Source organism: Lithobates pipiens, unplaced genomic scaffold, assembly GCF_037356315.1.
Source record: "Lithobates pipiens isolate NorthernLeopardFrog02 unplaced genomic scaffold, aLitPip1_a1.2 Scaffold_13, whole genome shotgun sequence".
Taxonomy (NCBI): Eukaryota; Metazoa; Chordata; class Amphibia; order Anura; family Ranidae; genus Lithobates; species Lithobates pipiens.
Genome location: NW_027507718.1, coordinates 469,120,128 through 469,135,174, shown reverse-complemented (window position 1 = coordinate 469,135,174; position 15,047 = coordinate 469,120,128). Strand labels below are relative to the sequence as shown.

Sequence of the window (15,047 nt, the reverse complement as noted above, 5' to 3'; positions counted from 1 at the left end):
CACACATCCTATCTCCCAAACTGACCTCTCTATATAATCATGTATTAAAGGGTAATGACTTCCCTACAGAAATGTTATTAGCCAACATGTCCCTTATCCCCAAACCCCACAAGGACCATACTCTCCCCCAAAATTTTCGCCCAATATCAGTGATTAACAACGATTTGAAGATTTTCGGTAAGTTGTTATCCAACAGGTTGGCTGCTGTTATATCTTCTCTCATCTCACCTGACCAAACCGGATTTATTCCAGGCAGACAAATTACCGACAATATTCGCTTGGTCACCAACATAATCCAGGATGCCAATCTTAACTCAAACCAAACACTCCTGCTTAGTCTTGACGTTCACAAGGCATTTGACAGCGTCAGCTGGTCCTACTTAGACCACTTTTACCCAAATTCGGTATCTCTGGCGAATTCTTACACGGCTTCCACGCCTTATATAGGGAACCCCAAACTAGAATCAAATTGCCAGGTAATAACTCCCAATTTTTCCCACTGCAGAGAGGCACAAGGCAGGGATGCAATAGCAATAGAGCCCCTAGCCCGTGCCATTAAAGGTAACACTAACATTCAAGGTTATCACAAAGGCCCAGACGAATTCAAAATAAGCCTATATGCTGACGATGTACTTCTTTTTATAACCAACCCCTTAATTGCGCTCCCCAACTTGACTACTCTGTTAGATTCTTTTTTCTCTATCTCAGGGTTAGGAGTTAATTTATCCAAATGCTCAGCTATGCCCATTAACATCCCTAACGACTTGGCCTTATCATTACAACGCCTCTTCCCCTTTGCTTGATGCACCCAAACGTTTCGCTACCTAGGTATTCAACTTACCCCTGATTTTAAAACTTTGCTCCAAGCAAATTATCACCCGGTAGTTACAAAAATTAGATCGCTTCTACTTACTTGGGATAAGTATCATATCTCATTTCTTGGCAGGGTCACAGCCATTAAGATGGCTATATTGCCAAAATTACTCTTTTTTTTTAGATCCCTACCTATTTATATCACAAAAACATACATAGACTCTATTCAAAGAGACATCAACAAATTTATTTGGCACCATAAAAAGCCCAGATTCCACAAATCCTTGCTATACAGACCTCTTCATGTGGGAGGCCTAGGACTTCCAAATATATGGCTTTACTATTTATCCGCCAGACTAGCCCAATCGGCTCAATGGCATAGCCCTCCAGCCGATATCCCTTGGCTTAAATTTGAAAGCAACTCCATCTTTCCCTTCCTACCCTCAGGATTGCTATGGTCTAATTCAATCAAACCCAGTTGTTTCACCTCTCGCAATACAATCATCTATCAATCCTTATATTTATGGTCACTCTATAGAAAGAAATTCCATCTAGCCTCCTCTATCTCACCCTTACTGTCATATCTGGGAGACCCTGAGTTTCCCCAAGCGTTCCATGACTCCTCACAGTTTTTTCTTTGGCGAAGGGCTAATCTAAACACACTCCAGTGCTTTTTAACAGGATCTCACTTTTAAGTCTTTTCCTCAAATACAAATGCAATACAAACTTCCTTCCTCACAACTACATAATTACACGTTAATTAAACAATTTTTTCAATCTAGAGGCCCCCTAGACTCACGCCTACAATGTACCTGCTTTGAACGTATTTGCTCTCACTCCCCTAGAGATAGAGGCATAATTTCTATCTTATATCGCTCACTTATGGAGACCACAATAGATGATAAAACCAAACCAATACTCAAATGGGAAACAGATATGGGCTTATCATTTAGTCCATCTGATTGGCAGAAAATGCTGTCCAACATGCTCAAAAGTACAATATCTTACTCGATACGTGAAACCGCTGTTAAATTACATATGAGATGGTACATGACCCCTGCAAAAATCCATTCGATTTATCCTGCAGTTTCCCCACTTTGCTTCCGTGGATGCAACGAAACAGGCACACTACCACATATCTTTTGGAGCTGTAGCCGCCTTTCCCCAATATGGCAGAAAGCCTCGGCCGTGGTCTCCTCCATAGTAGGCCGTCCTATTATCTTTACGATGCAAACCTGCCTATGTTTTTCTTCCATCCCTAATATACCAAAACACTGTAGAAAGCTTATTTACACACTCTTTATAGCGATCCACTGGGTTATTGCTTTTAACTGGCGTTCTCCATCTCTTCCTTGGGCACAAGTCTTGTCAAGAATGGAGACTATTAAATTATCTGAACGCATCCACCATATCTTATTCGACACTATGCAATTATTTGATGCTAAATGGAAACATTGGAACACATCACTACTATAAATGCCTTGCATGTTTTCCAAACTTCCACCCCTCAGTTTTTGTTTTGCTTCTTACTCTTTCAGACCAATTTCTATACCTAATAACCTTTTATATCCCATTCTGTATATGTAAACTTTATCTCACACTGTATACAAAATCCGTTCTGACGCTACTGTTGTACTCATTTTTACATTCATTGAATAAAAACTCTTTGTAAACAAAAAAACCCTCTGCTTAACGATGGAGTTTTACCACCCCCCAAACTATAAATGTAAATTAACCCTTACTTTTCTGAGCCCCCTGTAAGGCTGCTTTCGCACTGATGTGCTGCTTATTACCTGCACCACGGGTGCATCTGCGACCGCCCTGGGTTAGCTGCACTTTCCCATAGACTTCTATTATATCCTGCAGGTGTGGTGCACTGAAAGCAAACCAGAACTCACAAATTCAGAAAGTGCACCAAACCCTCAGGATATAATAGAAGTCTATGGCTAAGTGCAGCAAACCTGCAGGATATAATATAAGTCTATGGCTAAGTGCAGGAAACTTGCAGGAAAGCTGCAGGTACACTTCACCCGCGGTGTGGGTAAACCGCAGCACATCAGTGTGAAAGCAGCCCTATACTATTATGCCCAGTGTATTGCTTCACACGGAACTGAAGATCTTTTCTTTCCTGCTTCTGGCACCACTCTGGAGACTGCTATCCGGGTTAAGAGATGGAGTACCATTGGTAACCCTCCCCATAGGACAGGAGCCGACACTACAGAGGAGACATCGGCTTATGTGGTTCTTCCTCACTACTGCAGCTTCAACTTTACAAGTAGTCCCTGTGCATTGCACTCTGATGCTCTGAGATGGCTGGTCAGCAAGCCTAGACCGCTCTATACCAGTCACCTGCAGGGTGGAAAAAAAGTATTGATTTTTTTTTTTTATCGGATTTTTTTAATATAAATCTTATTTTTTCTATTTTTATCAAATGTGTTTTAATAAAGTGCTTTTGGAGTAAAAATCTATCTAAAGATATTTTTCTATTTAATATACATTAATAATTTAGTTTTATTCAGCATGAATTGGAGCTTAGCTATGTAGCATGAAGCTGTATATTCTGGAATATTATTATTTATTTTTGATAAACTCATTCAATGAATCCAAGCTCTGCAAGCTGAGATAACATGCACTGCATTGATGCATTCACACAATTTCACAGTAACCATGAAGTAAAAAAAAAAGTTCAGGAATATTATCACATTGGTTTGCAAATCTGTGTACATTACAAACTGTATGATGGAATCGGTTTGAATATCGCTGTTTTACTAACCTGACAGCTTATTATTATTCAAAATAGGAAACCTTTTATTTTGTTTGCAAATATTAAAGATTCCAACTACCAGCAAGAATGAGTTATAATTTTTAAAGAGCACCTGTCATCTCTTTTCCTGTAGCAGCTCCTCCTCTGACCTGCTTTTGACTCGCTTACAGTCCCATTCACTTTAATGAGACGGCTGGTGATGCGGCAGTGACACAACAAGGTGAGGGACGTGGTGGCAGCTGGTGAGTGGATGCCCACTAACAGGCGCTGCCATGATGGATCTGAAATGACAGGTGCTCTTTTTAAATGTAAGGACTTCTTCTTGCTGGTAGTTGGAATCTTTAATACTTGCAAACAAAATTAAGGTTTCCTATTTAGAATAATAAGCTGTCAGGTTAGTAAAATGGCGATATCAGAACCGATTCAATCATACAGTTTGTAGTGTACATAGAACTTTGTTTTATCGCATTTTACTGTGAAATTGTTTGAATGCATCAATGAAGTGGGTGTTTTCTCAGCCTGCAGAGCTTGGATTCATTGAATGAGTTTAGCAAAAATGTAAATATTGCAGAATATAGAACATACTCATGATGCATAACTAAGCTCCACTTCATGCTGAATAAACGTAATTATTAATGTATTTTAAATAGAAAACTATCTTTAGATAGATTAAAGCATTTTATTAAAAAAAAAAAAAAAAAAAGATAAAATAAATAAAATCGGATTTTTAAATTAAAAAAAATTTGATTTAAACCAAAAAATCCGATTTTTTTTTTTTTTTTTTTTATTAAAAAAAAAAAAAAATCATCGATTTTTATCCACTTTGCTATAAAATATTTGAAGAACATTTGAAGGAATCCACATGTGACCTGAAGGGAGTTTCTGTTTATTGTCAGGAGCTGTGATTGTTAGTGAGGCCTGCAGATATCACACGGTAGTCTATGCACACAGCGCAGAAAATAAGACACAATGCAGGGAACGTCGCTGTTTGCTTTATTTTTAGACCTGCAGTCTTCTCACATTGTTTCTGTTTGGATTGGAGGCTGGAAACTGCGCTATTGTAAATGTACCATAAATCTTGCAGCGAACAATGCTAGTCAGATGCTTGATTTATTACCGCTTGCTCATAGAATTTCCCATCTACAAATCCGGTTACTGATATTATTAGTTAATATGTAGCCAATGTTTTGATTGTGTTTTATTTGATGAAAGCATCCTTTTATTGTTTAATTACTAAATGGCTGCGCTTCCTGAGATTCCACTCACTTGTAGATGGCTATTATTATTGATGAAAGCCTTTTACTTTGCTTTTCTTTGTTTATCTTAAAGTCTGCATTTTGGTATATATTTTTTTTATATCAGCGCAAAGGGCGGTACTTACATTTATTAAGACGTGTCCCTTGTGCTGGTATAAGCTGTCCTAGTTGAGACCCAAAGTCCCCTGCTAACCTCTCCCCCCCCTCCCCTCCCCTATATACCCCCGCAGCCGCAGTCTTACTGTGTTGCGCAGGTTAAGGCAGCTCATACATTAGTCGTTTTTTTTTTTTTTTTCAAACAGCGAGTTGAATAAAAAAAATAAAAATAAAAAAAAAGACCAGATTTCCCCATCCACACATTCCGTTTCAATAATGTTTATTCAAGTTTAACAGGTAGCGGTAGTTTCGCCCACGCTGATGACCGTTATTACAAGGGTTCGCTTACAAAGGCAGCAAAAAAGAAGCAAAGTAAACATGAAGGAAAAAACGAGAGCTAAGACAGCAGCAGAAAATAGGCTTGTTTCACAAAGCCGTCAGGGCCGAGGGGTCCTGACGAGGTTCCCCAAAATAATGGGGCATCCCCTGAGCTCGCCTATACCCATGCAGTTGTGCCATATACAGCCTATACAGATCCAAAAGGAGAGGCAGTTTGGAAATCGGGAAAAAGTTAAGCAGAATGGTGGCACTAAAAGAGAGAATGCGCACCTGGAACGTAGGGAGTCAGGAAAGGCTAAAGGAAGCAAAAGGAGGGGGGCCAGGGGGTTACAGGAGAGAGAAGGGGTAAAGGTAAGGGCTTGGGAGCATTGGGATGGTGTGTCATAGGCAGCCCAAGCTGGCTAGGAGGAGAGTAGGAACTTGGCATGGGAGTTGTTGCGAATGTGGGCATATGTTCGTTAAGCATCAACGCAATTGTGCGATCTTTCAACCTCTGGAAGGGGACAGATGTTTTTTTTCCAGGCTTGGCCAGTTTTTCTTTTGGCTGACAAAAATAGGTAGGAAGCGAGAGCGACCTTCCGCTGATAGGCGAATAGGCCCCGAATTGGATAATGCAGTAAGGCAAAGTTGGCTTCTTTTGGTATGGGGAAGTGGAGCAAAGTAAAATGGAGGCCAAATACATGGGACCAGAAACAAATTAGTCTAAGGCAGTGATGGCGAACCTTGGCACCCCAGATGTTTTGGAACTACATTTCCCATGATGCTCAACTATACTGCAGAGTGCATGAGCATCATGGGAAATGTAGTTCCAAAACATCTGGGGTGCCAAGGTTCGCCATCACTGGTCTAAGGCATGTCTACCATACTGTATATGTACTTCATCACCCTGATGGCTAAACCCCCAGAAACTGGAGGACAGAATGGCATTAGCAATGTGGGTAGGGACAAAGTACCAACATAAAAGCACCTTATATGCCACCTCCAAGATGGCTGTATTGAATGAGCACTTGGTCACAGATGACCAGGCCCCAGATCAGTCTGCCAACTCTATCTCAGTTGCCAGGTCTCATTCCCACTGAGCTGCATAGGTGAGGGGGGTGGAGGAGAAACTGTTATTTAGAGGAGCATAAAGAGCTGGCATGAGGCCCAGGGATCCCGGAAAGTGCTGGCATGTGGGTTCAAATATAGTTTTTTTGAATGGGTACGTGGAGGTTGTGCGTAGCGAGCCAATGCTGAAGTTTGAGGTAGCGGAAGAATTCTGTCTCTGGAATGTCATGGGACTCCCGCAATGAGGCCCATGAGGAGAATGATCCGGTGGCGAGAAAGTGTCTGACATGTGTGAACCCCCTTAGCAACCCACCAGGAGAATGCCTGTGTGTGTGGTCCGAGCCTGGGGAAAGAGAGGGTTATTGGTGATAGGGAGCAGGGGTCCCTATCTATACATGTGACCATTTTGAATCCTCATGCTGCTAACATTAGAAAATGGATAGGAAAGTACATTATATGTACATGTTTTAAACTGTTTTTTTTTTTTTTTTTACATTTCTTTAGTTGAATCCTAGTTTTGATGCCTAGGCAAATTATGTCATACATCCCAGGAGTCTTCAGGAACTAAGGGCAGATAGATTCCAGGAAGTAATTGCTACATGAATCATCTGCCCTTACTCAAAATGGCCATGGCCAGAAATGCTAGGGGGTGTTTTTTTTAAGTTGTTTCTCAGCAAAAAAAAGCATGGAGACAAGGGTTGGATGGGTGAGTTTGCTTTGAATAATAAAAATGAATGAAATATTTATTTTGGTGCTGGGATACAGTGTAGTTCCAATGTCCTAAGCCATGGAGATGATATAGGTGGATATGAACCTTGGATATTGCAAAAATGTGATGCAGTATTGATCACTCATATGGGTGCCCTGGACTGCCTGGAACTGAAATGGTCCAAAACTCCAAAATGTCTTCATTTTTTTTACCCTCCACGTATTTCAATGTCTATGTAGGTTCTCAGTTGTTGCCGTCTTATTTTCTTTTTCTGAACTGAATTATCCTGGCACTAATACCTTGGATGCCTACTTCCACTTATAAGGTGACAACTCTTCATTAGCAACTGCCTAAGCAATGGTGGTCTTGTTGCACCAGGAATGTGCAGGCCCACCATCCTGGTCATCTTACCAGCACTCATTGAGATCCTACAGAGCAGTCTTTCTGCACCACCAAAGGCTGTAAGCATGAACATGACTCCAGGATGTGTATCTGTGGTTATGTTGCTTAGACAGGTTTGGGAAATAAGGACAGCACTATGAATTTTAAAACTAAAGTATGCATGGCATTTCATTTTCATTTATTTTTTAACTGTAATGTTAATGCTTTGTGTGTGCCACCCGTTTCTCCTATTTGGTCGCTAAATGTTCTTTCTATGTATGTGCTACCTGGTCTTGCCATGTGAGTGTCATGTTGTCCTGCCATGTAAGCGTTACCTGGTCCTGCCAGGCGAGTGCTATCTGCAGTGCTTTGCACTAGAAATTGAAGAAATCCTTTGTCTAGTTTCATCATTTTCTATGTGTTGAAGTTTTATCACTATAGTGCTTTTTGGTGGTTTGCAAATGTTTTTGACCAGTAAAAAAAAAAAAGCCTGCTCAGATGATGAGCTTGAAACGATGCTTTTCTCTGATATTGTCCGGCAGACTTGTATCAGAAATCTCTGGCTCAGAATCAGTTTACTTTCTTCAAAATCCTGGCAGGTCTGGTAGGACAGTTGCAGAGACACTCCCAGGTTTTAGGGGTCTCTTCCAAGATTTCTTGCTTGGAAAATCCAGCAGTCTTGTGATTGCGGTATGCTCCATGGTGTTTTACATCAACCATCTTTATAGAGCACCGTGTTAACTACTTCGTATCCGGGCCAATTCTGACACTTCTCTCCTATATGTAAAAATCGACTTCTTTTTTCTAGAAAATTACTTAGAACCCCCAAACATTTTATATATATAAAATCTAAGGTGGGATTCACACCTATGCAGTTTTAGTGCTTTTTGCATTTTGCAGATTTGCACTACAGTCCATTTAGCATGGTTTCCTATGGAACACGATCTGTAGTGCAAATCAGCAAAATGCAAAAAGCACAAAAAATGCATAGGTGTGAATCCAGCCTAAGGGCCGGTTCACACTGCAGGCGAGGCGAGGCGTCTCCGACTTGCCTCGCCGCGACCTGCGGCGACCTCAGCGGCGACTTGCAGATAACTTCTGTATAGAAGTCAATGCAAGTCGCCCCGAGGTCGCCCAAAAGTAGTACAGGAACCTTTTTTCTGAGTCGGAGCGACTCGAGTCGCTCCTCTCAGAACGGTTCCATTGTACAGAACGGGGGCGACTTGCGGGAGCGAGGCGAGGCGAGTCGTGTCGCCTCGCATCGCCCGCTGTGTGAACCGGCCCTAAAGGTAATTTCTCCTCCCCTGGAGGAGAGAAAAGAGGGAGGGGGGATGCAAACACACAAGAAAAGAAAAAGTGGGTAGGGGAGGGCAACAACGCATCGCCCCACCTCTAATGGGGGGCATAAATGTACATGCTCAGTTACTCTCCATTTTTAGGCTCTGCTAAGTTTGTAGAGGCCGATCTGCTGACAGCCTTAAGGCTGGGTTCACACTGCTGTGATGCGTGAACGCTGCGAATCTACTGCGGGTTCTACGGCGGCAGTTCACACTGCCCTATGCGAACTGCTGGGAGTGTCAGTGAAAAGTTAATGACACCTCCAAATCAGTTTGCATATCGCAGTGCGATCTGCAAACTCGGACAGGAATCGGATCACATGGTGTGAACACCCATGCGATCCTATTATGCTGCGGACCAAAAAAAGGGTCCTGTGCGAGTTTGGGCCGGATGCGATGCGAATTCAGCCATACTATCTGTATGGCTGAAATCGCATCGCACAGAGATCGCATTTGATTTGCACTGCAGTGCGGTGCAAATCACATCTAATCTCGTACACCGCAGCAGTATGAACCCAGCCTAAAGCAGAATTAAACCCTCCTATCCTTTAAAGCGAAGGAAGCTGCTTCTGTTTGAGCTGCAACTGCCATGGTGCTGCACATGTGGTCAGTTATGACGCCAGACATTTGATGGTTTGACAATTTGGTTGAGGACAAAAAGAAACGTGGCAGTTAGCAATCCTGTGTGTGTGTGTGTGTGTGTGTGTGTGTGTGTGTGTGTGTGTGTGTGTGTGTATATATATATATATATATATATATATATATATATATATATATATATATTGTGTGTGTGTGTGTGTGTGTGTGTGTGTATATATATATATATATAATATATATATAATCAAACGTGCCTATACTTCCCTGCTCTGTGCCTCTGCAATCGTTTTGCACAGAGCAGCCGATTCTCCTCATTCTGGGGTACCCTGCCGGGTGCCCCTACAGAAAGCCACTTTCCATGGATGCACCTGTGCGGGACTCGCTCCCGAGGTCTGCTGCCGCGTCCTTTGACACAGGCAGCGGCACTCTGCCCCACTCCCGTGTTAGTGGATTGATTGGCAGCAGCTGGCTCCTGCTGCTATTAATCTGTCCAATGAGGAGAGAGACAGCGTCTGGAGCTGCTGCACTCGTGCACATCACTGGATCGGATCAGACTCAGGTAAGGAAAAGGGGGCCTCTGGGGGGAGCAGCAGCAAAGGTTTTTCACCTTAATGCATAGAACCACTTTAAATCGATAGGTTTAGTTCTGCTTATGATTTACTGCTGTTCAGGGGCTCTGGGCTTCAGCAAAATGGCAGCCTCCAGCAAGAAGAAACAGGAGCAATGCTGGAGGCAATTTACAGCACACATTCATTTTGAAAGCATCATTATTAATGTTGAATGTATGTTCCTTGCTAAACAACATTATTTTTTTTTAAATGAAATTGTTATGGTTAAAGTTCCCTTTTAATTTAATAAAAAATGACGCATAATAACAAGATAAATGCATATTATATATTCTCCAAAAAATTATTCACAGTACTCCTTGTAAATAATAGGAGGGAAGGGACATTATTGAACTTTTAGGAAATCTGGAAGCGTGGGTTGTAGATTTTTTCCTGCAGTGCCACCTGCTGGTAGATGTGAGTATTCAGTTTGTAAATATAAGTGAACCCTGGAGTCCCATTATTTCTATTTGGACAAATTTCAGCTTTCTGAGCGGCGAGAATCCCGTTGTTGTATTCTATAGCCAAGAGAGATGTGGACAATGGCATGTTATTACCCAGAAGGGTCAGAGTCATCTATCTTGGGTTTGTTTTTAGTGCATGTAATTTCAGAAGAAACGATAAAACTTTCTGTGAAGAAAAATGTTATTGTTTATTAAGGTCTAAAACTGTCATCTTTGAATCATAGCCGCTGTGCACGGTGCCGCCTCCTGTAGCTGAGCAAGTCGTAATCTTTTCGTTCATTCCTCGGGCCATGTGGTGTTACAAAATTTGCTGTGCCTAAAGCAAAATTAGAAGAATAGCGAAATTGTTGGCCGATCCTTTTTAATCGAAACATTGAGATCTTTAAGAATCTGTTGCATCTATAGAATAATTGTATAATAAAAAAATTACTCTTTTTGCAGAGTTCAAAGTTTGGCCACACAAGCGGGCTGGTCCAGGGGACGCAACGCTCTTCAGGTCGGAGGTCTCTTGGAAGGTCAAAAAGATTCAGTGTCACGCGCTCGCTTGATAACTTGGAGGTAAGGTTACTTGTGTGAGAATTCTTACTATTATATGTTTTGTTAAGAATATAGTCTGTTACTACATGGAGTATATATAATATGCATCATGAATGACTTTATCATTAGCAGAGGTATGCAACCAAAACAATTAATTGTTAAAAAATCGCGCTTTGGATTCAACCCCCCTGACAATCTCTATTGCAGAGTTTGCGGATTCTTTCATATAACAAGTGGAGAGACTTATCTGCTTACTCAGCTGTCAAAAGAAAACATCTGGGCAGTCTGCCAAGTTTTTAACATGAAACATTGTAACTAACTCTTCCTTCTTAGATCAAAGGGATAAACTTCTCTGTGTAAAGAAAAACTCCTGCTGTATGCCAAGTTTTTAACAATGTGTAAATGCAGGCAGTTTAACCCCTTAAAGTCTAAATCTTTTTCTGACACTTGTTTCTTAAGTTAAAATCAATATTTTTTGCTAGAAAATTACTTGCAACTCCCAAACATTATATATATTTTAGCAGAGACCCTAGGGAATAAAATGTAAATTGCTGAAATATTTTATGTCACACTGTATTTGCCCAGCAGTCTTCCAAACGCAATTTTTAAGGAAAAAATAGACTTCAGTGAATAATTAAAAAAAACAGTAAAGTTAGCCCAATTTTTTTTGTTTTAATGTGAAAGATGATGTTACGCCGCGAGAATCGTGATCTATCTTCTAAGCAAAAAAAAATTGAGATTCTCATTTTAGCCAGAATCGTGCAGCTCTACTAGCCACTAGTTAAGGGGGAAGGGACCCAGGTCCTGGATCTGGGAAGGAAAAGGGGGAGAGAGCAAAGGAATGGAAGAAGATGCACTATATTGTTAAAAGTATTGGGACGCCTGCTTTTACACGCACATGAACTTTAATGGCATTCCAGTCTTAGTCTGTAGGGTCCAATATTGAGTTGGCCCACCCTTTGCAGCTATAACAGCTTCAACTCTTCTGGGAAGGCTGTTCACAAGGTTTAGGAGTGTCTATGGGGATGTTTGACCATTCTTCCAGAAGGGCATCTGTGAGGTTTGGCACTGATGTAAGACGAGAAGGCCTGGCTCGGAGTCTCCGCTCTAATTCATCCCAAACGTGTTCTATCAGGTTGAGGTCAGGACTGTGCAGGCCAGTTATGTTCCTCCACCCCAAACTCGCTCATCCATGTCTTTATGGGCCTTGCTTTGTTCACTGGTCCAAATCATTTGGTGGAGGGGGGATTATGGTTTGGGGTTGTTTTTCAGGGGTCTGGCTTGGCCCCTTAGTTCCAGTGAAGGGAACTCTTAAGGCGTCAGCATTTTGGACATTTTTATGCTCCCAACTTTGTGGGAACAGTTTGGGGATGGTCCCTTCCTGTTCCAACATGACTGTACACCAGTGCACAAAGCAAGGTGCATAAAGACATGGATGAGCGAGTTTGGGGTGGAGGAACATGACTGGCCCGCACAGAGTCCTGACCTCAACCCCATAGAACACCTTTGGGATGAATTAGAGCTAAGACTGTGAGCCAGGCCTTCTCATCCAACATCAGTGTTTGATTTCACAAAAATGCTTTGGGAAGAATGGTCAAACATTCCCATAGACGCACTCCTAAACCTTGTGAGCAGCCTTCCCAGAAGGGTTGAAGCTGTTATAGCTACAAAGGTTGGGCCAACTCAATGTTGAACCCTACACACTAAGACTGGGATGCCATTAGTGGTGTCACAGTGTTGTAGTGGGTAGCACTCTCGCCTAGCAGTAAAAAAGGGTCGCTGGTTCAAATCCCAACCACGACGCTACCTGCCTGGAGTTTGCATGTTCTCCCTGTGCCTGTGTGGGTTTCCTCCGGGTACTCCGGTTTCCTCCCACACTCCACAAAGACATGCTGATAGGTTAATTGGCTCCTGTCTAAATTGTCCCTAGTATATGAATGTGAGTTGGGGATTTTGGATTGTGGGCTCCTTGAGGGTAGGGACCGATGTGAGTGTGCGATGTATGTTTTGAGTACTGTGTAAATTGATGGCACTCTCTGGGTACCTTATATAATAATATAATAGATGAGCATCTTAATGAGACACAATATACAGGGATAGACACGCGCCCACACTCACTCAGGTTGAACTGGATAGACTGGTGTCTTTATTCAACCTTACTAACTATGTAACTAAAAGGTCATGTGCGTGTAAAGGCAGGCGTCACAATACTTTTGACAGTATAGTGTATGTAGGAATGGAAAGATCTGATCACTGTAGCAGTCTTCTCATTTTCACCCTAGGTCGGTGTCTAGGAAGGGACACTCCGCCACTTGCTGTTAGTGCGTTTTCAGGAAATTGGAATACTGTCATTTTGCCCACAGTGCTATCTGCAATGCAAAATGCACAAATGTTTTTTACCTCTCTGGCACCAAGATATTACGTTCTGGGTGATGTAACCTATCAATGCCTTTATTTCTAGGTAGTTTTTATGATGACGTAAGTCCCATTTTAATACAGAGGGACTACAGGACGATGGGGACATTTCAGTGTTGCCAATATAATAGGTCCCATCTTCTGGCTGAGGTCAGTGTTGCAGAGAATCTCCTGTGGAAGATCAGCTTGTACATTTTGCTGGTGTCTAGTTTTCTGTTTTCTATTAGCAGCACTTATTGTACAAAATTGTCCTCCGCTTGACATGTGATCTAACCCACAGGAATCCTAAATAAAGCTTCTGCTTAATGTTAGGATGGAGAGTAGAAAGAAACATGGACAGTGTCGCTGGCCTGGCTCACAATCAGTTGAGGGTTCCATGGCTGGGCTCTGTGGTTTTACTTGGCATGGATGGTGCATTTCCACATTTTTGTCCAATAGATGTAAGCTGCCTTCTGAGGACACACCCGGCACTTCCTAATCACAGGACTCACAATGGTAGCATAGTGATCTCTGACTCCCTGTCTACACAGCTCTGCCCCATTCTGACTTTCTAACTGCAGGAACCGGAGTGTGTCCAGCTCAGAATAATCCTGGTCTTCAGTATAGGAGGCTATCAGCATCTGACATGAGAAATAGACCCTTACTGCGTGTGTACAGGGCATAAGTGTGTTTGTCCGAGCACTAATACACTGCCCAACAAGAATTCTCTTGCCTTTGTGGCTGTGTGTGGTGAAGAGATGAGCTTGGGCGTGTTATTTGGATGTACCATATTTATTGGCATATAACACGCACCTTCACTTTAAGAGGGAAGTTTCAGGAAAAAAATAATAATTTTAAATTAAGAATTATAAATGCAGCCCCACCATTGCCATGAATGCAGCCTTACCATTGCCAGGAATGCAGCACCCCATTACCAGGAATGCAGACTCACCATTGCCATCAGTGCAGCCTGATTGATGCCCATCTGCAGCCTCGGATGGGACAGGGAGGGGTCGGGACAATGCGGCAACAGATTACATACAGGAGAATCTGTTTTCTCGGCGGCCTCTTTAATACAAAGTCCCGCCTCCAATGATGGACAGAACAGTCATCCAATGGCAGCGCGGGAAAGGAACTTCCTATTACAGAGGCCACCATGCAAACAGTAAATTCACCTGTATGTACGGCACTCGTCCCGTCTCCTCCTTGTCCCCTCCAGGGCAGCCAGCATGTATATCTTTTGTGGCCCCCAGCGCTCGAGGATTCGTTGGGAGCCACAAAATATATACATCTCCAAATTATTAGGCGGGGCGCTCGAAACTGGGCCGCACTTTGGACATGCCTGTTGTAGGTGGAGGCAAGGTAGGCTTCTCCGAAGAGAAAAGTTTTCAGGGATCGCGTAAAAGTAGATAGATTTGGAGATAGTCTGACACATTGGAGTAGGGTATTCCAGAGGATGGGAGAGGCTCAGGAGAAGTCCTGGAGCCGAATATGGGAGGAAGTGATGTGGGAGCTAGAGAGCAGGAGGTCTTGGGAGGACTGACGAAGACAATCAGGTTGGTATGTTAAGACTAGGCTAGTGATGTAGATGGGAGCAGAGTTGAGGATGGCTTTGTAACTTATTGTTAGTATTTTGAATTTAATTTGTTGGGTAAGTGGCAGCTTGTAAGGTGGATGAGTCTGGCAGCAGTATTCATGCTGGACTGAA

General features: G+C 42.4%; 1 protein-coding gene across 4 annotated transcripts in view; it reads left to right on the top strand.

Annotated features, from left to right (window-relative positions):
• The window catches only part of RGS12 (regulator of G protein signaling 12), a 284,771-nt gene that overhangs the window by 48,783 nt on the left and 220,941 nt on the right, over window positions 1-15,047 (top strand). For all 4 annotated transcript variants that reach the window (XM_077477871.1, XM_077477870.1, XM_077477869.1 and 1 more), the window contains exon 3: window positions 10,850-10,966. In XM_077477871.1, coding sequence (XP_077333997.1) covers window positions 10,850-10,966 — 117 coding nt within the window. The remainder of the gene's footprint in view (window positions 1-10,849; window positions 10,967-15,047) is intronic.